The 25,051-nt window shown below is 43.4% G+C and overlaps 1 protein-coding gene across 1 annotated transcript; it reads left to right on the top strand.

The window, feature by feature from the left end:
- Positions 1–13,573: 13,573 nt before the first annotated feature.
- On the top strand, positions 13,574–13,945 carry LOC136463365 (glycine-rich cell wall structural protein 2-like). Its single transcript, XM_066462372.1, has one exon. It carries the CDS (start codon positions 13,574–13,576, stop codon positions 13,943–13,945), a length of 372 nt encoding a protein of 123 aa, XP_066318469.1.
- The last annotated feature ends 11,106 nt before the right edge of the window (positions 13,946–25,051 follow it).

Genomic DNA, 25,051 nt, shown 5'->3' with positions numbered 1-25,051 from the left:
GCCAGCACAGGGTGGCCGGTGGCCGGATCCTAGTCTTCAGGAAAGGCACCAAGCTTACCTTGACCGTATAGCCTTAGCGTTAATTCATTAGACACCATGGCCCCTTCTCTTATAGCTCGGGCACCCTAGGACCAGGCCAGTGACCGTTGAGTCTATTAAGTCCATCCGCTATGGACCGTTAGCGGGCCATTAAGCCCTTAATGACTCGGTCAGTCATTGACTAAGTCGAGATCATTCTAACATTCTTCTCCTTAATCGAATGACTTAGTAATTTTATTATTAGTCTTATTATCAGTAGAACAGTATATAAGATAAAAATTTTGTAACAACCAGAACCAGTTAAGTACCATTAGACCGCTTTATGTTAAATAGAACAATTACTTATACTTATTAGAGAGAGCCTATGGGGAGATAACGATACGTATTTTAAAACCATTCTTCAATAAACAATACACCAAGATGAAACTATTGCAACAGTTAATTAAGCACTAATAAACCCAATCACTATAGTGCACCCTCTATATCTCAGAATAGTTCATTCTTAGTCTTATGGTGACCTTTTTACGGTCTAATTGTGCAGTTCTTTTCATTTATACTTTTGTGCACATTAAAAAAAAATTGTACTTCTAGAATCATAATTTTGACATCTCAATCTTCACCCTGTTCGCTTGTTGGTTTCAGCCAGCCCAAACTAACCAGCCAACAGTATTTTTCTCTCACAATAAACCAGCACCAGCCAGCCCAAACCAGCCCAGAAACCAACCAGCGAACAGGCCGCTTATCTCATAGGGTAGGCTACCATTGAACTTTATGTCGGCAGTTTAAGGTAGTCCTATGGTGGGAATAATTTGAGCTAAAAATGGTGCTCAACACTTAAATATTAAACACTTAAAACTTACTTAATGAGCACCAACATTTTAAACTTATATGATTAACTTTGATTTTGGGTTGGTCTTTCACACTATCTTCGGTGTGGCAAAACCTCTTGATATGTTATTTGAACAAAAAAAAAACTGCACTTATACAGCATATTCCGGGATGTATATCTTATGCTAAAGAGTAACTTATAATAATAATAATAATAATTTAATTATTAAGATAAGGTAAACTTAACTTATATTAATTAAACATGCTACAATTTAGTTTGTATCACTAACCATAGTTTTCAGCTAGGATGAAGTCATTCCACAATATGGCTCCCCTTGGCAAAAGTGTTCATAAAGACTTATGTGGATTTCTTAATATCAACGCTTCTTGCAAAAGAAATTAATGTTATAGCAACCTATAACTTAGTGGTTACTAGACTTCTGATTTATGAGCAAGTAATACTTTATATGCGTAACAACAAGATTACTTTATAACTTTCTAGGGTCCATTCATGGACTATGTTTCCCAATCTCCTGGTCATAAGCTTTAAGGTGTAATAACTTAGTCATAATACTTGTAGCTTAATTATAATGCTTACGGCTTAGTTATAATACTTATATATAATGCTTATGTCAGCATATATCTAACGAGGAAAGCTTATCGACTTTAGATTGGAGTATGACTAATCTTTCAACTAATGAAATAATTTCAAATACTCTCTTTTCTCTGTCTTGGTGAATCTTAGTATTCAAATAAGTATAAGAAACATCACCAAGACAAACTTTGTAATACTGAAGACAAAAGAAACAACTTTAGCTCTTATATATGCTTACTTCGTCAACAAGATAAAATAAAATAACTAACTAACTTTGTACCTCTGCTCATCTTATTGTGATTATGAAATCAATGGCAAACAAGAACCACTGATGATCTTCTTAGTTTATCATGGATATCTTTATTATCATTTTCCTTTAGAGCCATGTCAGGTTATGTGGACCCATAATAGCCCACTGTTTTGACTCCATCATGTTTTTATTATTATCTTCAAAATGGATGGATACTAAAAGAGATGAACTTATCATTGACTTATTGACTTACCATTTTCATCCCATCACATCAAACTTAAAAAATCACTTAATGAAGTGGATCAATGTAAAATTACATCTCTCCCCCTCGAAATATGAACCAAAACAACCGTGTCACATTTCAAAGTGTGTATATATATAATCCACTTCATGAGGTTACTTGAACTATAGGTTATCTTAGTTTTTACTATGCACATTTCTTATAAACTTAATCTTAGCACACCTTTTAATCAATGTCAGTCAAATTTAATGTAATTGAACAGAAGAATTGCTCCCCCTCATCCTTACTGACATGATTATTAGAGTTATGATCTTTTGTTTTGCTCCCAAAATTACTTAACAAAACTTTTATAATGGAAACTTACACTTTGCTAATGGGAGATTACTTCTATGTGCATAATGTTTATACATAACCTCAAAACAACAAGCTCACTTTATACTTTGTCAGGGTATAATAAAACAACTCAAACTTATGGTTGTACTTAACAACAGAGATACATAATCTTAAATACATTAGAACTGTAAATAAATTAAACGTTCAACATGGTGTTAATCCTACGCTGATCAGAGATGACACAATATGAACAAAAAGAAACAATAGGCTTAAGAGAGATGACACAAGAATATAGTCAATGTTGGTCAGAATGTATTCCTATGCCATGTCTTACTCCCAAAAATGGCATTAAGTCTCCAACCAAGATTTCTCGTTGGTTCCATCTTAACTAGAGACAACTTCTCTCCAATCAAAACTTATTGTTGGTTCCATTTTGATTAATGAAGAGCAACTTAATGACCATGAAGGTAAATGCTTGAGCCTTTGCAACTTAAGCAACTTAGGATTAATTAAATGACAAACGTTGGTCAATATATAGCCACAAGCCATTGAAAGCTCTAGTTTGGTTTTGGTTAATCGATGAAACCCTAAGTGCTAACCTAGTTTATCAAAGTGATTATGAGATAGGTAGCACTATTCCAAGTGGTGAAGCAAATGAAGATCATGACATGATGATGGTGATTCCATGGTGATGATCAAGTGCTTTGACTTGAAAAGAAGAAAGAGAAAAACAAAAGGCTCAAGGCAAATGTATAAATTGTAGGAGCCATTTTGTTTTAGTGATCGAGACACTTAGTGAGTGTGATCACATTTAGGATCGATAGTCGTACTATTAAGAGAGGTGAAACTCGTATCGAAATGCGGTTATCAAAGTGCCACTAGATGCTCTAACTCATTGCATATGCATTTAGGATCTAGTGGAGTGCTAACACCCTTGAAAATATGCTAACACACATGCACGAAGGTGATACACATTGTGTTTAGCACTTGGGAGCAAGGGTTTGAAAACTCCATCGGCGCTCTGTACAGAAAAGACAGGATTTCATAAAGTGCACTGGACGCTGGTCACGCAGTGACCGGACGCTGGGGTCCTGCGTCCGGTCAGTGGAAGCAGTGAAGACGCTGGCGTCGGTCTTCGATCGGACGCTGGGTCACTTAGTGACCAGGCGCTGATGGGGTGCGTCCGGTCCTGCTGACGTGGCAGCATACAGTGAAGAGGGTGACTGACCGAACGTTGGGTGAGTCCAGTTAAGGGTGACCGGACGCGTCCGATCGTGAAAAATTGTCTCTGGATGCTTACTGGAAACGACCGGACGCTGAGGTCCTGTGTCCGGTCACTTCAAAGCAGCGCGTCCGGTCACAACTTAAATGTACTGATGACCGTTGAGATCGGGCGATCAGCGTTTGAAGCAGGGGCCACGTGGCATGCATCACGCGACTGGACGTTGGGGTCCAGCGTCCGGTCGATCTGACCGGCGCGTCCGGTCGCTCCGTTTTTTAGTGGACTGAGGAGCCAATGACTCTATTTCGTGGGGGCTTCTATTTAAGCCCTATGGCCGGCTCAAGCTCACTGTCTTGGCCATTTGCATTGACATAGCAACCTTGTGAGCTTAGCCAAAGCCCTCCCACTCATCTCCATCATTGATTCATCATCTTTGTGAGATTGGGAGAGAATCCAAGTGCATTGCTTGAGTGATTGCATCTAGAGGCACTTGGTATTCGTGTTTCGCTGCGGGATTCACTTGTTTCTCTTGGTGGTTGCCGCCACCTAGATGGCTTGAAGTAACGAGGATCGTCGAACAGAGGTTGGTGATTGTCTTCGACTCCGATCTTGGTGATTGTGAGGGGTCTTGTGCCTTCTCCGGTGGAGCGCCGAAAGGTAACTCTAGTGGATTGCTCATGTCATTGAGTTACCTCACTTGTGGGTAGGTTCTTGCGGTGTCCAATTGTGTGGACGAGGTTCGTGCAACACCTCTTAGCCGCCGAACCACCAAGTGTTGGTCGACACAACGGGGACTAGCGTGCCGGCAAACACATGAACCTCGGGAGAAAAATTGATTGTCTCTTGCCCTTTGGTATTCTCCCAGTGATTGATTTAGTATTCATCTTGTGATTGGTTCACTCCTCTACACGGCGGTATAATCACCCTACTCACTCATTTATATACTTGCAAACTAGTTGTAGCAAGCTCTTTAGTGTAGCTAGAATTGTGAGCTTGCTTTGTAGTTTAAGTTCATCTAGTAGAGCTCTTTAGTGTAGCAAGTGTGAGAGCTCTTAGTGAGTAGTGACATAGCAAATTGTGTGTTTAGTGATGATAGCAACTAGAATTGTTGGATAGGTGGCTTGCAACCCTTGTAGAGCTAGAGCAAGTTTGTATTTCGCTATTTGTTATACTAATCAAATTGCTCTAGTTGGTTTGTAGATTTTTAAATAGGCTATTCACCCCCCTCTAGCTATATTAGGACCTTTCAGCCATGAAACCAATCGTATTGAACTTATTAAGTCTCTAGCAAAAAATAACTTAATGGAGAATAAGGTTACCATATGATCATCGTATACTTAATTACGGAAGCATAAATAAATTAGCTTAATTTAATAATGGGGCTAATAACTTTAGTTTTAGATTAATCCCAGGATTCTCAAACATTTCTTATAGCCTTCCTTAGGAATGTCCAAAAGCTTTATATTATGCACAAGAATGGGCCTTGTGAATTTGACTTCGGACAATAAACAATTTATTAGTGAGCAATAAAATCGTGACGATTAATAGCCATTAACAACTTTGGTCAGAGTACAACTATGAAAGCCACTTAAATAAAAGCACGAAACTTAATTATAGACATTTTTATTATGAAGGCCAAAAGTAACCACTTAGATAAAATAAATATTACTTAGAATTAGAGAAATAATCAAATTTGTACCTCTTCTTTCATAACTTAGTATAGCCCATTATTTAAACTTAGTTTACATATTCTCACAATTAATGAAAAACTTCAATTTCTCCAACTAAATTGTCCCGTTGGTTCCAATTTAATTAGAGAAAAGAACTTAATTTATGATAGGAATAATACATTATACTTATGAGATAAAACTTATTTGTGTATTCTTATGAACAGTGCCAAAAAGAATGCACTAAAAACATATTTAACCCTAGGTTTAGTCTATGAATACTCTTAGCTACGATTATAATGAAATAAAAAAATCTCAGATTAAATCTTTCCATTGGTTTCAATCCAACTAGAGAGTATTTCTTATCTTTCAGTGGAAACAACTAATAATAACTTGCTAATACTTAGTCTTAAGCAGTGCAACCGAAGACTTTCATAGGATCCGCTAGCTTGCTTTGGGGAAATCCGTCATCGAGGTTAGAGTTGAGAGATACTCACTCCGTTTCGAGCGTAATCGTTGTAGGGAGAGAGCAAAGAGAGAGATACCTCGGAGCATAAATGAGTCGATTCTCATAGTTTGGAGAAGTTTGGGGTCCACATTGAACATCAAGGAGGTTATTGTCAAAAGTTAGGGCTTCCAAGGTCTTTTTTCAAAGTTTAAAATTGGAACGACCATTGGGTCATGACATCCCCCTATCCCTCCGCCTCAGCATGTCAGGTACCACCGAGCTTGGCACGAATGCGTCTATAACTAACGAGAGAAGTGACTCTTCGTCGTTTTTAACTTCTCAAGGTACCTTCCATCTCTTCTTGTCTCTTCTATGATCCGAATTCACAATCCATACTCTTCCAGTTAAAACTACATGCGTCCATCCATCCAACAATGGTATGGAGTTCAACTCCAATACGTACCGGAAGAATGACCCTTTCATAAATCTTGGAGCCACAGGTCGTTTAGTTAACCGCATAATAAAGTGTATGTTTGGGTGCAAAACATGTGCACGTTTGTTAGTCTTAGATAATAAATCAACTAACCAACTCCATACGGCTGCTGCTTATTCTGGTGGTCCACGCACTAACAGTTACTCCATAGCGCTGAAACACAACTACTCATGGATTTAGGTTAAAAATGTTGTTTTTGCTCTCTACTTGATTTTTGCCTGGAAAGCCAAAAGGGGGAGTAGATTGTTCGATCAGATTACTGCATATGCTCGCCAAATAGGGATATGCCCCTTACTATTTCTAGACAGAGATCCCCACACTCTAGAAAATGAAACAAGCACCTAGTAAACTGCATTAGTACTCCGTATAAACTATAAAAAACATCTTACTATTACTAATTGGAAGCCTTAAAGTAGCTTCCACGTTAATCACAATGAGACACATTAGGCAAAACAAAAGATAAATTCTAAAAAATTCACACAATAATTAAAAAGTCTGACCTTTAATTTGTTAGACTCTAATCATTATCATCAATAATAACCATTAGAGCTATTCTTTTTTTCTAAAAGAATACCCACTTCTACCATTACAAAAATTACGCACCTCTCTACCATTATAAAAAAATACATAATCTAACACCTTAAATTGGCATTTGAATTCCGCACTCCTGCTATTATGAAAAATACATAATGTAACACTTAGTCACTACTCTCTCCTTGCTCGCAAAAGATTTCCCTATCCTCATCCCAAGTTGCATGATTAAGGCGCGTTAAAAGGTGGTGCAACACCCAGCAAAGACAAAAAACAAGATGTCTTGACGATTTCATGGCCTGCTGACCTAATAAAGCTGTGAGAAAGATTCATTTGGCTTTCCATCAAATATTCATGGGCCGGACTTTGGATGAAAGAGTTATGGTCATTGCAACAGAGTAATGCCAGGTTTCCTGCAAACTAGATGTTGGCCTTCCATGGGTTTATACTCCAAAATGGGTCTTATGTATGGTGCACTCACACCCCATATATAAGGCATCCTTCGCAATTTCCTGCATCTTTAAATTGTCCCCTAAATATATAATTGTATAGCCCTGTTCGCTTCTCTTATAATCTGTCTTTTTCAGCTTGTTTTTTCAGCCGGAACAGTGTTTCGGCTTATTTTTCAGCGAAGCGAACAGGGCCATGTATGACAACGTAAGGTAGCGACATGTTCTTAGTCATATCATTGTGTAATAAACATAGAAACAAGCTCATCATATGTTCAACTTCAGTTATCATATCGTAGGTATCCTACCATCATCACATGGTATGGTCTATTGAACAATTTGTGTTAAAGAAAAATCACAATTGTAAATGCAATTTTCATGACATTTCTGGCTTTCTAAATAAGATAAACAAGCTTCACTGATTTCGACATATACATGTATTGGAACTTTAGAAAAATCAAACGTACACAACCATCTTGACAAAAGGTTTACAATTGTGCGTATATATAGCTCTACAGCAATACGCGGGAGGAGAACATAGTATACTGTATTTTGCGGTAGTCTACCACAAAATAACCATAGTCAATGAATTATTGGCTTGCTTATTTATATGCAAAATCTCTCTCAAATAGCAGATGTGCCCATTACTCAAACCTGTTCTTTAGTCTTGTAAACTGAGCCAGGCTTAAAGCCAGCAGGGATAACGTCATCAGTGGTGCGATTGCCACGACCCTTCACAGCAAAGCGGACGGAGATGGGCCCCTTGATCGGTACCTTGCTGTCGAGTGTAAATGTCTTGGCTGGTGACTCCTTGAGGTCGTCCGACCATTCTGTGGCGCTCTTATCTTTGACTGACACCTCAGAGACGGCCATTCTGTGGCGCTCTTATCTTTGACTGACACCTCAGAGATGGCGGCGTTGGCGACGAGGACTAGGCGGGTGGAACTAGAGCCCTTGCCGACCGTCCAGGTCAGTAGGGTGCCGCACGATCCAACAGCCAGCAATGCTGCTAGCGCGGCCATGGCGAGCAGGAAGGAGAGCGAGGAGGCCCACTACTACACAAATTTTATTGGAGACGGACGTTTTTTGTTTCCCGCAGCGAGCAAAGCCGTCCGCCGCGGCCTAGAGGCCACGGTAAATCGTGGCTTAACCGCGGCGGGCGGCTTTGCCCGCCACGGTTAACCGATTTACCACGGCGGGCGGTGTAACGTGCCCGCTGCGGTAAATATACTTTTACCACGGCGGGCACGTTACACCGCCCGCCGCGGTAAATTATTTTACCGCGGCGGACACCTTTTGTGGCCCGCCGCGGTTATGTTCATTAGCCGTGGCGGGCTTTATTATTTGCCCGTCTTGGTAAATTATTTCCTGAATTAAAAAAAATACAGCAGACATATAAATTCAAATAAAATACAGCAGGCATATAAATTCAAATTCAAATCACATACAGATTTCACAGATTAAACTTAAAAAGTATGCAGTCATTACACATGAGATAATATACATATATACATTCACTTAGTCGTTCTTGTCATCGTTAATTCATTACATTTACATATTAAAGTCGTTATACATGCGCTAAGGTGTAATCCCGCGGACGCATCATCGTGGGCCATTTCCTCAGGCTCTCGTACTCCGGTAAAATCGTTAGCAGGCTGTTCTCATTGAAGAACGTGCCCCCTTCAAGCACGCATTTGTCTAAAGCAAACTTACATATGTCCACCTTTGTCTGCTTGAAGCTGTGTTGGGTGCTCTGCATGTCTCTCGACCAGTTCAATCCATTCTTGAGCACCCTCCAACTGCTGCTGTACTGCTTGCACACCCTTAGGAACTCATAGGCGTAGAAGCCACAGGTTCGTGATCCTACCGGTTGTTTGACACACTGCATGATCGATACACAAGTATTACAACACATGTATTAGAACGCATATGAATGAAAAGCACAATTAAACCTTTCAAATACTTACCGGAAAGTTGCGTCTGATTTTGATGCGGTTCTTATGCTTAGCCTTAAATTTCTCTGTTCTTCGATCATAGCATTCGGGATCCTTCACGTACTCCTTATAAGCGCTATACGAAATGTACTAGTATTAGGCAGGGCATTAGAACGCATATGAGAAGACAGTTCAGTCACTTACACTCTGAGGTAATCTTCAAAGGCCTTGTACCCTTTTAAGTTTGGCACTGTCAACAAATCAAATACGCAGGCCCTGCCATCCTGATGGTAGATGATAAATGTAACCCAGTGACCCTCGAGGCCTTGGCTACGCCATTGAAACAAAATACATGTTACAACGAGAAATAATAATACTAGCTAGCTACCCACTTATATCTACAGGCATGTCTTCGACTTACCCAAAGTGGTAGGCAGCTAGGATACACCCATTTCCCCTGATCTTCTTCATTGCTCCTAGTATGTATCTTGAAATGTTCAACTTCTCATTGTCCATCAGTTTCTTCCTGTGCGCCTCTCTCTGTCGCTTGGTCAAGTCTTTTATGGTTGGATGATTGTCATCTAGGTGGTAACCAATGATGATTCTTTGAGCAATATGCATTGGAGATAGATAGATAACATCAAGTTTGAGTTCCTTGGATATATAGGCCATCAACCTGCAAGGACAAGCCATCGTGGCATATATAAGTAGTCTTGACCGATTCAAAGGCAGGTGATATGTGAAACTCGCAATTCAGCACTTACATAGAGAACAAGGTGACTTGGGCGATGTCAAGGTCTTGTTCCTGCAGTAGTCTGTACATGTCGTGGAAGTCCACGGGGAGTTCTACATCATTGCCAGGAAAGTGGAAGTACTCCGCCACAACCTTGACTAGAAAACCATGCAGGCCAGCTTTTGCCGCTTCCATGTACTAGAGATGAAACCTCCTTGTCTCCCACCTTTCCTCATCGACGAGTTGGGCCTTGGTTATCATGAACTTCCCATGCTCGTAATGGCCGGGGCAGTCATCCGATTCAGGAAATAGATGGAAAGGTGATCTCGGCCTGGGATAGAAATGTTAGTACCATATTATGGCAAAGAAAAGTTATTAGCACTAGAGGAACTGGGGCCTCTTACCAGCAAACCCAGTCATGCCCAAGTGGTGGGGGTGCATGTTCTTCGCGAGTGCGCTGAACTTGGCGCTCTTTGCCTTTGCTTCTTCTGTTGTTCTTTGTTTGCAGAACTCTTCCTAGTGATGTTCCTTCACCATAGTGTATTTGACACAGTGTGACTTGCCTAGCTTCAGGTAGTACCTGGTCAGCATGGACTTGAAGTTTCTAAAGGCTCTTCCTGCCACGTGCATGACCCACTCCCTGCACTTGTCAAGATCGGCGTCCTCGGGATAATGGAAGCTCCTCGTCACCTCACCCCAGATATGTGTCTTGTAGTCGACCGGGACATTGTTCCACTCCTCCCAAGTGATCTCCACCTTGTCCTTGACTATACATGCCACCTAGTTGCTAAACTTGGCAAGGACCGTGGGTGGCGACAACGGGTTTCCCTCTGGTCCCACCTCATGGATCACATGGACTTCGCCGTGGATTTCCCTTCGGTGCCTCGCGTGTTCCCCCCTTCTCAGCTTTGTCCTCTGACCCCTAGACTTGCCTAAAGTGGTTGGAGATGGAGCGGGGGGTTCTTTGTCCCTAACTTGTTCCTCCTCAAAATTCAATTCTCGAGGCACCACCGGCATCTGTTTAGGGTTTGGAGACCGCGCATTTTTGACTTCGTCGTCCCTCGGTTGGTAGGTCGGATCATCTTCGTCCTCTGTACGACGTTTCTTTGTTGGCCTCGGGGTCACGGACACTTGGCTCTCGAGGCTAGTTGATGATGATGCACTAGAGGTAGGGTCGCACCATTCGCTTATCGGTTCCTCCGCCATTGGAAAGCTACAATGAATACATATTTCAGTTGTATAGACACAGTTATAGAGTAGTAAAGTAGAGTAGTACTAGAGTAGTAAAGTAGAGTAGTAAAGTAGTAGTAGTTGGCTCAGATTTGCCCCATTGTCATCACATCACTTTTAAATTGGTTGCTTGTATCTAGTATACAAGCCATCCTAGTTTAGCGGGGGCACTCGATCATCATCGCTGCTGCCTCAGCATAAAAGGGTTCACATCATTGCATATGCCACTGCCTCAGCTTAGAAGTGTGAAAAGAATAATCATTGCAAATACCAAACAAAAGCCATCAAGATAGTTTCAAAATTTGGCCCCAAAGGAGCATAGTAGAGGAGTAGGCAGTAGAGGAGTAGGTAGTAGAGGAACTGCTCAATTTAGTCAGCAAGAGCATAGTAGAGGAGTAGGCAGTAGAGGAGGAGGGAGTAGAATCATCATTGCAAATACCAAACAAAAGCCATCAAGATAGTTTCAAAATTCGGCCCCAAAGGAGCATAGTAGAGGAGTAGGCAGTAGAGGAGTAGGTAGTAGAGGAACTGCTCAATTTAGTTAGCAAGAGCATAGTAGAGGAGTAGGCAGTAGAGGAGGAGGGAGTAGAGGAGTAGGCAGTAGAGGAGGAGGGAGTAGAGGAGTAGGCAGTAGAGGAGGAGGGAGTAGAGGAGGAGGGAGTAGTAGTAGGAAGTAGTAGTAGTATACTAGTAGTAGTATACTACTAGAAAGTAGTAGGCAGTAGTAGTAGTATACTACTAGAAAGTAGTAGGCAGTAGTAGTAGTATACTACTAGAAAGTAGTATACTAGTAGTAGTATACTAGTAGTAGTATAGGAGTAGTATAGGAGGACAGTAGTAGCAGACAGTATAGGAATAGATTAAGTAGAGAAAGTAGTAGGCAGTAGTAGTAGTATACTACTAGAAATTACAGCAGAGTGACCAATTCATCTCAAAATTCTCACAAATTTAGCATGTGATCAGTTTAAAGGCAAGGTGCATCATAGGCAGTGGCATATGCTCAGAATTTTGTCACAAATTTCTTTGGCATCATAGGCAGCATGTAATTACAAATTTTATTCTTGTAGACAATGCTGTTGAGATTCAATGCTGTTGGAGACAACCCTGTATAAATAGGTCACAAATTCTAGCTAAATATGGAAACAGCTCAACCCTATTGGAGATAAGCCTGTAAAGGGGATTGTTAAAAAGACAGCAGAATTTCAATTTGTGCACACTAACTACGCTCACGAACATAGGCGTATCGAAGCAGCAACTACTCGCACAACTAGAACTGAGTCGGGCCATAATCAGTAGACAACCCCGCCGCAATAGAAACCCTCGTGCTTGCTATCCGGCCAGCGATCGAGGCCGCAGCCGTCCGATAGGACATGACTACGAGATCTACTGGGCTGGGAAAAGCGGCCCGCTTTTAATCCATCGTCCTAGCCCGTCGAATCAGAAGTCCAGGCCACTTTCCTATTGGGCTGGCCATATTTCAAATAGATCAACTCCAAACAAACCGATTTGTCCACTTGACCTCTGAATAAATTTACCCCTACTAATCTCCTAATGACATAGGTCTTTTTATTTATCTATTTTTGTTCATAAAAATCATTTTTATTGAACATAGACAATTACATCAAGTTAACAGTTATAATAAGATTACTCAAATCATCTACACAGCTAAGGTGTACACAACCTATGAAAACTAGAGAAGGTACAACGTGGTACAACACACAACGTGGTTTTCAATTCTACTTACCACTGTAGTAGCACCTGGACCGCGATGAAGGCTCTCAAAAAACAACACCTCCAAAATAAAATGACTTGCATGTGCATGTCGTTGCAATGACCCAACAAGTAAAGGACACAAAATATGTTCACCCTAGAATCAAATCCTTCAAAGTCCAAAACAATGTCTACAACAAGGCTAATGCCAGGCACAACTGGCTAAGATTCAACATAGTAATTATGTGACTACATATTCAAAGTTGCTTGGCATAATGAGCATATAATTTATAATTAAGCCTGGAAACAGCTCTAAGAGCTCTATGAAACAGACCCTAACTGAAAACTGCCTTAAACACTAAGTTAACAGCAGAATTAGAAGACTCCTCATCATACCTGAAGGAAAGACAGTTTTGCATTTTCACAGTAGACAGAACAACATAGTGGAACCTAGAGAAAGCTAGGATAGCCCAAATGTGAATCTCTAATTACATTTCAGATGGGGAAAATATAGCAGTTACTACAAGAATAAAATTTGAGCTTTGGAGACAGAGGGGCCCAAATGAATAAAATTTCAATAGCATTGTAATTACAGAACCAAGGTACTACGTAGTTCTTACCTCGGCCTGGGCGCAGCAGGTTCCAAGTGAGGAGGTAGCGGCTAGAGCCCGTCTGTGCTCCGAGGACGGGGCCCAGCGTGTGGATGGTGACCGGGGAGGAGGACGGGGACGGTGACCGGGGAGGAGGACGGGGCCCGGTGTGTGGACGGTGACCGCAGAGGAGCTCGGTGGCCGGCGCTAGGGTTTTGGGGATGGGGCCCAGTGTGGAGGAGCTCGGCAGGCGCCGGAGCAAGGGTTCGGGGAGAGGAGGATGGGGCGGGGCACGGGCACGGGGGAGGAGGACGGGGGCGGGGGCGCATGCGGTGGCCGCGGAGGAGCTCAGTGGCCGGCGCTAGGGTTCCAGGGACGAGGCCTAGCGCGGAGGAGCTCGGCGGGCGCCGGAGCAAGGGTTCCGGGGAGAGGAGGACGGGGGCAGGGCACGAGCACGGGGGAGGAGGATGGGGGCGGGGGGCGCGTGCGGTGGCCGTGGAGGAGCTCGGTGGCCGGCACTAGGGTTCCGGGGACGGGGCCTAGCGCGGAGGAGCTCGGCGGCCGGAGCAAGGGTTCTGAGGAGAGGAGGACGGGGGCGGGGCACAGGCACGGGGGAGGAGGACGGGGGCAGGGTCACATATATAGCCACTGATTAACCACGGCGGGCAATATAAGCCGCCCGCCGCGGTAAATGTTTACTGCAGCGGGCACGTTACACTGCCCGCCGTGATTAATCTATTAACCGCGGCGGGCGCTGTTACGTGCCCGCCACGGTTAATACTGCTGCACTAATTTGCCTCTGGCTATATTATTCTTATGGAGTAGATAAGGTGTTGCCTCTGTATAACCAAAGACAAACTATTCTGACTTTACCTTCCTGATTGGGTATTGTACTGTCCTTTTTGGTATCTATTATGCTTTTTTCCCCAGTTGCATATGCTTTGCACGGTTGATGCATCACCATCAAATGAAACATTACAAAGAAACATATTTGGCTGTATATAAGCACTAGTTAATTGATCAAGTCACTGGGTGAAAAAATAGATAAAAAGATTTCAACATCTTTGGATGTGTATTAACTGCATTATTGGCTGAATAAAAAAAAGAAACTGCATTATAGTCCACTATTCTTTGGATCTCAGATCTTCACAGGCATACCAAGAATTGAGCCTCTTGCTTGATCAAATGGGCTACTGGAGCTCAAACTTGTCTTCAATGTTTTCATGTTTTGTTAGAAATAGTCTGAATGACACTATGTAGATCTTACTGTCGCAGTAGTATTAGTACAATAGATAGTAGTAGTAGGTTGAGTAGTACTAGTAGAGTAGTATTGTATAGTAGTAGTAGTAGATTCAGTAGTACTAGTAGAGTAGTATGGTTCCATGAAATTAATAATAAGTTACAAACCTTGTCTTCAATAGATCGAACTATATTATTACATATATGTCTCTGGGATACATATATCATTTTGGTGCAGGTGCTTTCACCGTCCTCTTCTCACCGTCGGGGCGGGCCCATGTCATCATCCTGGACTTGTTGAATCGGTCCTCGACGGCCTTGATCTTCTTTGGATGATCGGTAAAAAGCTCGAGCTCTGCGTAGTTGTTGTATTGTTCGGGACTCTGCACCCCATCAGCTCCCACAATCCGCTGCTTTCCGGACACAACCACATGCCTTTTTGGGTCCTCTGCATATATATAGTAGGCCACTTGCGCGACATTGGTTGCTAGTACCCACGGGTCATCTTTGTAGCCGATACTTTTGAGGTCCACGGTGGTTAGCCCATAACTGTCCACTGCAACCGCATTCGGTTTGACCCACTGGCAACGGAAGACGGTTATGCGTAGGTTTTAGCCGTAGTCAAGTTCCCATATTTCTTCGACTTGCCCATAGTATTGCCTCCTCTGGCCCGTGGACTCTTCTTCGCCCTCGTATCGAACACCGCAGTTCTGTGCCAAGCTCTTCTTGTCCTTGTCTTTCGTGTGGAACCTGCAGCCCTGGACGTCATACCCTTGCCACGTGGTGATTTGGCTGGATGGGCCTAACACAAGCCTCTTAACGGTCTCTGTATCTTCATCAGGGCATCCTTCAAGGGGTATGTGTTGCTCTTTGAGCCACTCTATGAAATTGCTCTTGTGATGGTTCTGGACCCATGCCTCCATGCGATGTCCGTCATTAGCGGCGCGGATCTCTTCCAGGTGCTTTTCAATGTATTTCTCCATGCTCACTAACCGATGAAGGATGCTGTAATGAGCTTCTTGCACCGTTCGGTTTGCCACATCGGTGCGTACTTTTCGACCTGTGCACCCCATCTCTGAGGTTTTGCCTTCGTGGTGATGGACAGGCAGCCCAATCACCCTCCTATCTTTTATGTACCTCATACACCAGTTCATGGCCTCCTCCGTTGTGTATGCCTCAATCATAGAGCCTTCCGGGTAAGCGCGGTTATGGACGTATCTGTTGAGGGTGGACATGAACCGCTCGTACGTCCACATCTGGTGTAGGTACATGGGGCCCAGTTGATGGATCTGATCGACCATATGCATCATTAGGTGTGGCATACTATCAAAGTAAGATGGTGGAAAGAACATCTCGAGCTGGCAAAGGGTCTCCGCGATGAACTCCTTTAGGGCAGGCAGCTCAGCCTTATCAATGACCTTCTAGGTGATGCGGTTAAAGAAGTATGACATCCGTGTGATGACCATCTTCACGTACTCTGGACGGATAGCCCTAATCGTAATTGGTAGGAACACCGTCAACATGACGTGGCAGTCGTGTGAGTTGTAGCCAGTCATTATGAGGTCTTTCATGGAGACCAGGCTCTTGATGTTGGAAGAGAAACCAGTCGGCACCTTGATACCCCTAAGCAACTTTAGAAAAGCCGTCCTCTCGTCTTGCGTTAGGTTGCAGGCCGCACCCGGGATATCGACTTTACCGTTCTGAGGCGGTCCCGGGTGAAGGTCCGGCCTGATGCCCAGATTGACAAGATCCGTCCGTGACTTGATACCATCCTTTGTTTTGCCCTTGATGTCCAGCAGGACACCGATCGTGCTTTCGAAGACATTTTTCTCTAGGTGCATGCAGTCGATGGCATGGGGTGTATTCAGTGTTTTCCAATACGACAGGTACTTGAAGAAAATTGACTTCTTCTTGAAAGGAACGGCGGCGGGGACTTCCTCCGTCTGGTCCCGCTTTCGCTTCCTTGTCTACTTGGGCCCCTCATCAGGCGGCTTCTTCTTCTTTCCAAACTCCACCTGATCCATGTCCTTGACCATCTCATACACCTTTGTCCCCCAACTAGTCTGCGTCGGTTGATCACGCTGCGGCTCGTCCTGATTGTCAAAGTATTTGTTCATAATACTTCTTCTATACCTGTGATTTTTGGCGAGGAACCGTCTGTGCCTCGTGTACACCATCTTATTGGATCCCTTAAGGTAAGTGTAGTAGGTTCCATCGATGCAAATTACACAGCTAGTCTTCCCTTTGATCTACCCCGACAGTGAGAAGAGATCGGGGTAATCGGTGATGGTGACAAATATGATTGCTTTTAGTGTGAACTTCTCCTTGCGGGATGCATCCACTATCTGGACCCCAACATCAAATAGTATCTTCATTTCCTCCATGAACGGCTCTAGGAACACATCTATATCGTTGCCGAGCTGCTTCGGTCCGGAGATAAGCATGGTCAGCATAAGGTACCTATGCTTCTGACATAGATGGGGAGGTAGGTTGTACATGGTGAGCATGACGGGCCAAGTGCTGTGCGAGCTACTAAGCTCACCGAACGGGTTCATCCCGTCGGTACTCAGCGTGAACCTAATATGCCTGGGCTCCTTGCCAAACTCCGGGTAGGCCTCATCGAAATCCTTCCACTGCTTGCCATCGGATGGGTGCCGTAGCTTGCCATCGTCTTTTAGGCGGTCAGCTGATGCATGCCAGGACATGAGCTTGGCATCGTCCGGGTTCCCGAATATTGCACGCAGACGATCGGTCACGGGCAGGTACCACACCGACAGTGCTGGACTTTTCCTGTGCGTGTAACCCTCTTCTTCATCGTCCTGCTGAGCCGAGATCTGTTTGGCCGCACTGCTCTTCTTTGCCCCCTTCTTGTTCTTCTTCCGACCACCCCGCAAGCCTCCCTCGTCTTCTGCATCCACGCAACAACCAGCATTTTTCTTGTACCGACTAAAGCCGCAGTGCGGACAACTCGTCAAATTCTCATACTCATTGCCTCAATACAGGATGCAGTGGTTAGGGCATGCATCAAACTTTCTAAGCTTCATCGCCACTGGCCGATCAGCTTCTTGGCCCGATAAGTATTGGCGGGCACCTTGTTAGCCGTTGGGTACGTGGTGGCAAGGTAGCTTAACAACTCATTGAAGCTAGTGTCAGACCAACCATGACGAGCCTTCAACATCAACATATGGAGGTTAAAACGGAGCACCGTGCACTCCTTCGGACAATCGCCGCCGTCCTTATAGAGAGGATCAACTGCCGCCTGCTTCAACTCTCTGAAATTCTCCAACCACTTTGGGCAACCCAACACAATGTCGTCTTCATCGAAGTGTTTGACTAGATCTTCAACAAGCTGCACATCCTCGGGTTGGCTCACAGTATCCTGACCATCCCCACCGTCGCCGGCTTCATCGGCCATGTCTTGCATTAGATCATCCACCATGATGTAATCACGACAACTGTTGTCACTGTCGGCTGGCGCAGCTGCTGCTGAAGATGATGAGGAGCCGGGTGCTCCTAAAGGATCTTTATTCACCGGTGGTGCTGTCGTCGTCGGCGTCGAAGAGCTCACTCCAGATGCACTGCTACTCGCACCAACTCTTTCGCCGTGGAAATGTCCAGACTGTGTAGCCCACCGAGACAGCGAGGTGCAAACTCATGGACATTTCCACCGGTTAACCATGGCGGGTAAAAGAGGTGCCCGCCACGGAGCCCATTTTGGCCACGCTGCGCAAATTGATTCATATAGTAGTGGCTATTGGTGACCTAACAAGTTAGCAGGCGTAACTCTCCTTATTTCTTGATCGATCGAGAGGGCGGGAGGGAGAGGGATGTGCGTGGTGATTGTTGTTGTGGGTTGCAGCAGCTGCCTGCGTATTTATGGGTGGCGTAGGCAAGAAAATTAGACATGGAGGTACGACTCCCCACCAAGATCTCTGGCCGGCTTGTTTGTTGCCGAACACTTGTTCAATTGCCACAAATAGATTCGTGCTAGGTACTCCGTGTTGTCTTGGTGTCAGGCAAAAGAAGTGCAGGACATGCAGACCTCTCGTAAATCATGGGGCATGCAACCCTTAAATTTTCTCTCTAGTACTATTTTTAGTAAAATACAGCAAAGTCACACTGTGACCTACTTGAACAAATTTAGTACTCTTCATTATACCTTAAAATATAAGAGGATACATATTCAAAATTTGTTATCTTTGACCAACATTATTAGTCTAATCTCTACTGTGAGTATTCCGGACTGGACCAAACAGTGAGCAGCAGATAAGGCCACGTAATTAGTTAATCCACTAACCCTTGGATCTAGTGAAAACATGATACAGTTCGACCAGGGTAATAGACTCATAGTGGGTCTCTTAGCCATTTAGCCATGAACCCAGGCCCTTGCAAACTGCGAACTCTCGACTTTGTGACCCTTCTCCTCCCCATATGTTGGCACGACCCATCCCACACGTGGCCACGCCTTGCTGAAATTGATCTGTTCTCATTCGCAAGCGCCTCATCTTTGACCAATTATGGGCTCACATTATCTAGACATTGTCCACAACATGTCAGTTGTTGTTACATGCCCTCGTGTGAACTGAGGTCGTATAATGACTTTTCATCCAAAGCAACATTCACGAAGCTCCAAGGTTGGAAGAGAACTACTGGCTCCAAGATCATGCTCTACTCGACTTGCTCAACAATCAACCTTGTGTCCGATCATGTAGATGGTGATGACACTTGGTGAATGATATTCAGGAGATGGGCAGTCGCCAGGGGAGACCGGTTCTAGTCCAACGACGGGAATGGAAGCCACCTGCACAAGGGTATCTGAAGATTAATATTGATGGCTCTTTCATATAGGAGACAAAGGCTGGGGTGTGGGGCTTCGTGGTGAGAGACCACGAAGGTCAGCCGATCCTAGCTGGTGCCGGACGCCTAGACACGACTCACGACGCGCTTATGGCAGAAACGATGGCCTGTCAGCAGGCTCTGGAGGCAGCTGAACACTTTGGCATTTCTCAGATAGAGCTAGAGACTGATTCGTGCCAACCGAAGGAAGCTTTCACAACACCTGCAAGGGATCTAGCGCTTGGTGGGAGCCTCTTCAAGACCTCCATGCTCTTCTCCTTGATCATTTTAATTGTCCCAAAACTTGTAACATTCTGATCCTGCAACTCGGCTGCGCACGAGCTTGCAAAGAGAGCGATGAGGTTGGGACCCGGGTCAATCATGTCTCGACGGACTCCCTCCCTCCCGGAATTTGTATTTTTTTTAAATTACAAAGTACAACGTACACGTTCACAACACTACACACTCACCCCTATGAATATACACACGTAGACTATACCCCTATGAGCACCTCCGAAGGACTGAGCTGGTAGATCCCGAGATTCACAAAGTCACCATAAACGCATCGCTGTCGATGGGTATGTCGCCTACAACTAAAAGCATAGCGCCGTTAAAAATCCTGAAATAAATCCAGGAAAATGCGAGCACCTGTGCCAAGTCGGCTACTGATAGTACTAGTATAATGCCCGTGCTAACACCATGGCTTTATCTTGGGGATGTACATGAAAACAACCAAACAATGATTTATTTCCATAGTTCAATTTTCACACAATTGTATTTGAGCATGTATACAATCCGATAAACACTTTTCATAAGAAGGCATAATAAAAGTTATTTGTCGCATTAACCATCTAAGTTACATTCTGTCTAAGTCCTTAAACATGACTTGGAAATTGAAATGCGCTCGCTCAACTTTGGCATTTCAGGCATCAAGTTAATGGCAAAGTCAGTGTTGACCTCTGAGGAAATTGAAGCGTGCCCGACAACCCTGAGTGGCCCCTCCATTGCGCCTGAAAATAATAAATTTTAGATGAATATGCACAGTGAATAAAATAGTTTACCAACATGCCCAAACATATATAAAAAATCAAGCACCTGCCTAGCAATATATATTTATATGAGGACTGATAAAATGATTTGAGTATACCCACCGTTAATCACCAGTTTAGGATGTCTTTATAAACAATATTCTTGGTGCTCTTCCCTGTAGGATCCAATTCCTCTTTTGGTTTAGCCAAAGTTCTTGTTGTTGATCTTGACACTCCCCTTGATAAATCAACATAGAGCTGTCCATGCGAGAACACGGGTTCTGGAAGGTAGATCCCAACATTAGGGATGGTTTGTCCCTGCGATTTATTTATGGTCATGGCAAAACTTAACCGTACTGGGAATTGTTTTCTCTTGAACTTGAAAGGAAGAGAAATATCATCCGAGGAAGACAATGGAGCCTTGGTATGAAAACCCTTTTCTGCGCATGCTGTCCACCAACAATCTCGGCATCAGTTGTATTGTCTTGCAATGCTCTGACCATAAGCCTTATTCCATTGCACAATCCGTTGTTAGGATCTAGGTTGCGGAGAAGAATCACATGGCAATTGATTTTTAGCTTTAGCTCATGTGGGGGAGGCCATTTGGAGTTATTGAGTTCAAAAAATCAATAGGGAAGTGATTCTGAGGATCGTCAACAATAGTGTCAAAGCTCTTGTAAACTTTTTCCTCACCTGGAAACCTCTCAATCATCATTGCGTTCAGTCTATCAACATGTTCATTTTTGGTTGATAGAATGGCACGGGAGCTCATATAGGCGGCTGATGTTGCATGTTCTACAAGTGACGGGAAAACATCTTGATTGAGTTTGTTGACAGTTACCTTCGTGTCAGTAAAACCAATCACAATGTCATCAGGAAGGCGAATATAATCATCTCCAATCGTTTCCTCAGTTCCATTTCCATTTCGTAGCAGGTAATTTGAAAACCAAGGGTCAGACTACGCCCTCATGTTACGTGACAATCTTATCTTCCTTATTTTCTCCCACAAATAGGATCTTTGTAATGTTGCATCAGTTACCTGTGCTCTTGTCCCACGTGTGATCACAGGAAGGACCTATCTGAAGTCGCCACCAAATACCATGACCTTTCCTACAAATGGCAAACCACATTCCATAATATCCTATAGGGACCTATCAAGTGTCTCGACGCACTGACGCTTGGTCATGGCAACTTCATCCCAAATAATCAAAGATGCCCTACGAAGCAACTCTGCAGTGTCACTTTGCTTCGTAAAGCTGCACATGCTGTTGTCCCCAATTTTAATTGGAATTTTAAACCTTAAGTGTGCAGTGCGTCCCCCAGGCAATATCGATGCTGCTATACCAGATGTGGCTGTTGCAATGGCTATTAATCTTTCGGACCAAACTTTAGCATGGGGGGCCTTATATAGGAACGTCTTGCCCATGCCTCCAGGACCATCTACAAAAAAACTTGGCTCTTATTAGCACAGATATGCTGAAGGATTTCATCAAACCCTTCATGTTGTTCCTTGTTAAGAGATTCATAAATATCTAAGTGTTCTTGGTCTATAGAGACGTTCTGTTCCTCTCTAACCTCTTTCATCATGTCATTGGAGCTTTGACCCTCATCACAAATAGGTGGCAAACCATAATCTCTGATATCTTTCCCCATTGAGTGAACCATATCCCGTATGTCTCTGAGCACCATTTGCCCCACTACAGATGTGTTGTTGTTGTCCCGTCTGAAGTCTTCACCGAGAGCGTCCTTATGCTTGTCCCATAGTCCAAGTATGTTAGTGGCCTCACAGAAGACAAGAATGGTAGCAAACAACCTTCGCAAGGCACATGACATCTAAAAAGTGGTGGCCTCAGTCAAGCAGTCGTCGATTGATTTGTCTATCTCGATAAGCCCTCTTTTCTCGCATGCTTCCCTGAAAGTAGAGTAGGTGACACCAGCCACTGTTCTCAAATCCTCATATGATGTTGCACCTCTCACATGATTCAGTAGAACTCTTAGGAAGCATCTCTCCCCTTCAGTAGGGTTTGCATAGACAATCTGTCCTATCTGTCCTGACATTTGTTTCCTTATTTGCCACATTTTTCCCTTTGATCCAACGGTAGTGTTCTGGGAATTCTCTATATAATATTTTCCTTGCTATCCTATCTTCGCGGTTTTTACTGAAATACTCGGTAAGTGTGGTCCTATAGAACCTGGGCGATTGACAACATCCTCAAGGTTTTCCTCCTCATTGTATGTCATAGATTGCATATCAGGCAAATGTAGTTGGAGCTGAATACAATAGGATAGACTCCAAACATTGGGAAACCAAATATCCTATGCACAGCTTCCGGTGGAGATATGTATCTAGCATTCCTGTACTGTCGTATCTCATTGATGACACCATCATCTCTATCATGTTGATCTTCATTTACCGAGAATGATGCTTGGTCATGGCCTTTATATATGTACTTAAATAGATGCTTCACCGCTTTAATGCTCGAGCATGCTTCAACATTTATGTGACAGTTGTATCTCATGAGCAGACCAAGGTTGTAGGGCACCACCCACCTGTTACCTAACTCTGCTCGCCTAATCTTTACTTGACGTCCATCATCCCTTCTCCTGTATGTTGGATATGAGTCATTTCCTTGTTGGGTTGCCTCACAGAACTGTCGAGGATAGTGAAAGCGGCACTCTCCATCCACCATGCACGCGTAGTTTTTGTTTAGCACGCCCCATGGTCCATGCAACATATGACTGATAACTAGATCATGCAACTATGGGTATCTATCCTTGTCTGGTATCTCCGCTGAAATTACTCGATCATATGCATCTGGGGTTGTCAACTTACTCCCTGACTTCATGATCAACAGGAAATGCTCATGTGGTAGCCCCCTTTTTTGGAACTCGGTAACATGAACGTATGCTGCAACATCACCAAAATACTTTCTCTTGATCAGAAGATTTTTAGATCTCTCAACTTTGCCCTATACACTCTTGCAACCAGTTCTGGCCTATCTTGTGGTTCCTGCCCAGGTTCGAGATTGCTTGTTATCTCTTCCCAGTAGGGAATGCATGTCATGGTGATGAAGTAATCAGGCCTTCCAAAACGTTGCTCAATAGCCATAGCATTAAGGAACCTTTGCTGCATGTCTCGATCGCATCCTGGGAATAATCTTGGTAGCACAATTCTCTTACCAACCTTAGAACCCTGGGTCTCTCCAGCAGAGATAACATCAACCAGTCCCTAAAATACAATTAAGTACGTATGACATTAGAAAAAGATAGTAATAAGGTTGCAAAGTTCATAAACAAATAAACAAAATAATTTGAGTGGTTACCTGGTATAGCTATGCCCATATAAGCTTTTGGTTCTCAGGATTAGAGTGCCAATCTAGCCTCATGGACTCAATCTTTATATACATATCTACAACCCATTGCTAGAAAAGACATCCTCCAAATAATAAAATATTAAAAAGTCCCTGTCTAACTTGCATCTTGAAGCAATAGTTTTCTCGTGCCATCACATATCTTTAAGATTGTGCTGCATCAGCAACTCTACTTAGCCTGTCACCTTCTTGTACGTCATTGTCGCCTTCTTTTGCCTGATTTTCGTTATAATTATCAGCTGCAACATATATAAAAAATGTTAGATCTCTATTTTAATATATACTTACACCATAGTAGGAATATTATAGTAGAAATTATTCTACAATATAATTATTCCATAGGAGTATTATAGTAGAAATAATACCTTGATAAGCACCAGTAGTGCCCTCATTCCTGTAATTAACATTAGTAGAAGCTGGGGTTACCGATGGTTGAGTGACTGGATCAGCGTTGTACGGCATAAACTTGTTCCATCATGTTTCCCCTCGTGGGCTATATAGAGGATAAGCTAATGGGTCATAACAACCATGGTATGCTCGGATATATTGTGGACGATAATTCATCCTTCCATATACAACCACACTCCTATCAAAACATCTCAGTGGATCGTTCCCCTCCATCCAGATAGCAGCAACTTGGGCTGCCATTGGGGCATTGTACCTTCTCTGGTCAGGCGTGACATTTGTATTGAGTTCAATCCGGTAGTCATCTAAGTTTGGAAAAGTACCATTTCTCCTAAAAGTATGAACATATGGGTTATCCTGCAAAATTGTAAGGATATTTCGGATGAGGTTGATATCAAGATTAGGGGACCTTTTGACTCTGTGTGACAAGGCTTCATCTTCTGCATCATAAAAGTAGAGCTACAGATGCCGAGGGCCGTGGCCACCTGGCACCAGGTGGTCTCGATGATGGTACAACCTGCCATGAACTCGAAATGTATAAATACCGGTCCCTACTGGAGTGTTATATCTGCGGTCAAGGGTAACCCCTAGGCTTGTGTCACACCCAATTTTAAGGATAAAATTGAATACACTAACTCATGTGTGCCGAGGGACAATTCACACACATAAGCTGACAAATTACATAAAGTATCATCACGGTGTCTCTTACATCAAGAATCATAATATAACTTAGTCTTATACATCACAGCGGAAAATAAAAGGTAACTCTCCCACGTGGAACACCATCACAGGGAAGGTCAACTGGTTGACCATAAGCCTAAAAATCCTCTGGGAATTCCTCATACCCGTTGTCATCTATTACCCATCCAGGATTTTTAT

Source organism: Miscanthus floridulus, chromosome 1 (assembly GCF_019320115.1).
Source record: "Miscanthus floridulus cultivar M001 chromosome 1, ASM1932011v1, whole genome shotgun sequence".
NCBI lineage: Eukaryota > Viridiplantae > Streptophyta > Magnoliopsida > Poales > Poaceae > Miscanthus > Miscanthus floridulus.
The sequence above is the reverse complement of the archived record's forward strand: the minus strand, read 5'-3'. Positions and strand labels throughout refer to the sequence as shown.

Coding starts and splice junctions, on each gene's coding strand:
- LOC136463365 (XM_066462372.1), top strand. CDS start 13,574: ATGGGGCGGGGCACGGGCACGGGGGAGGAGGACGGGGGCGGGGGCGCA.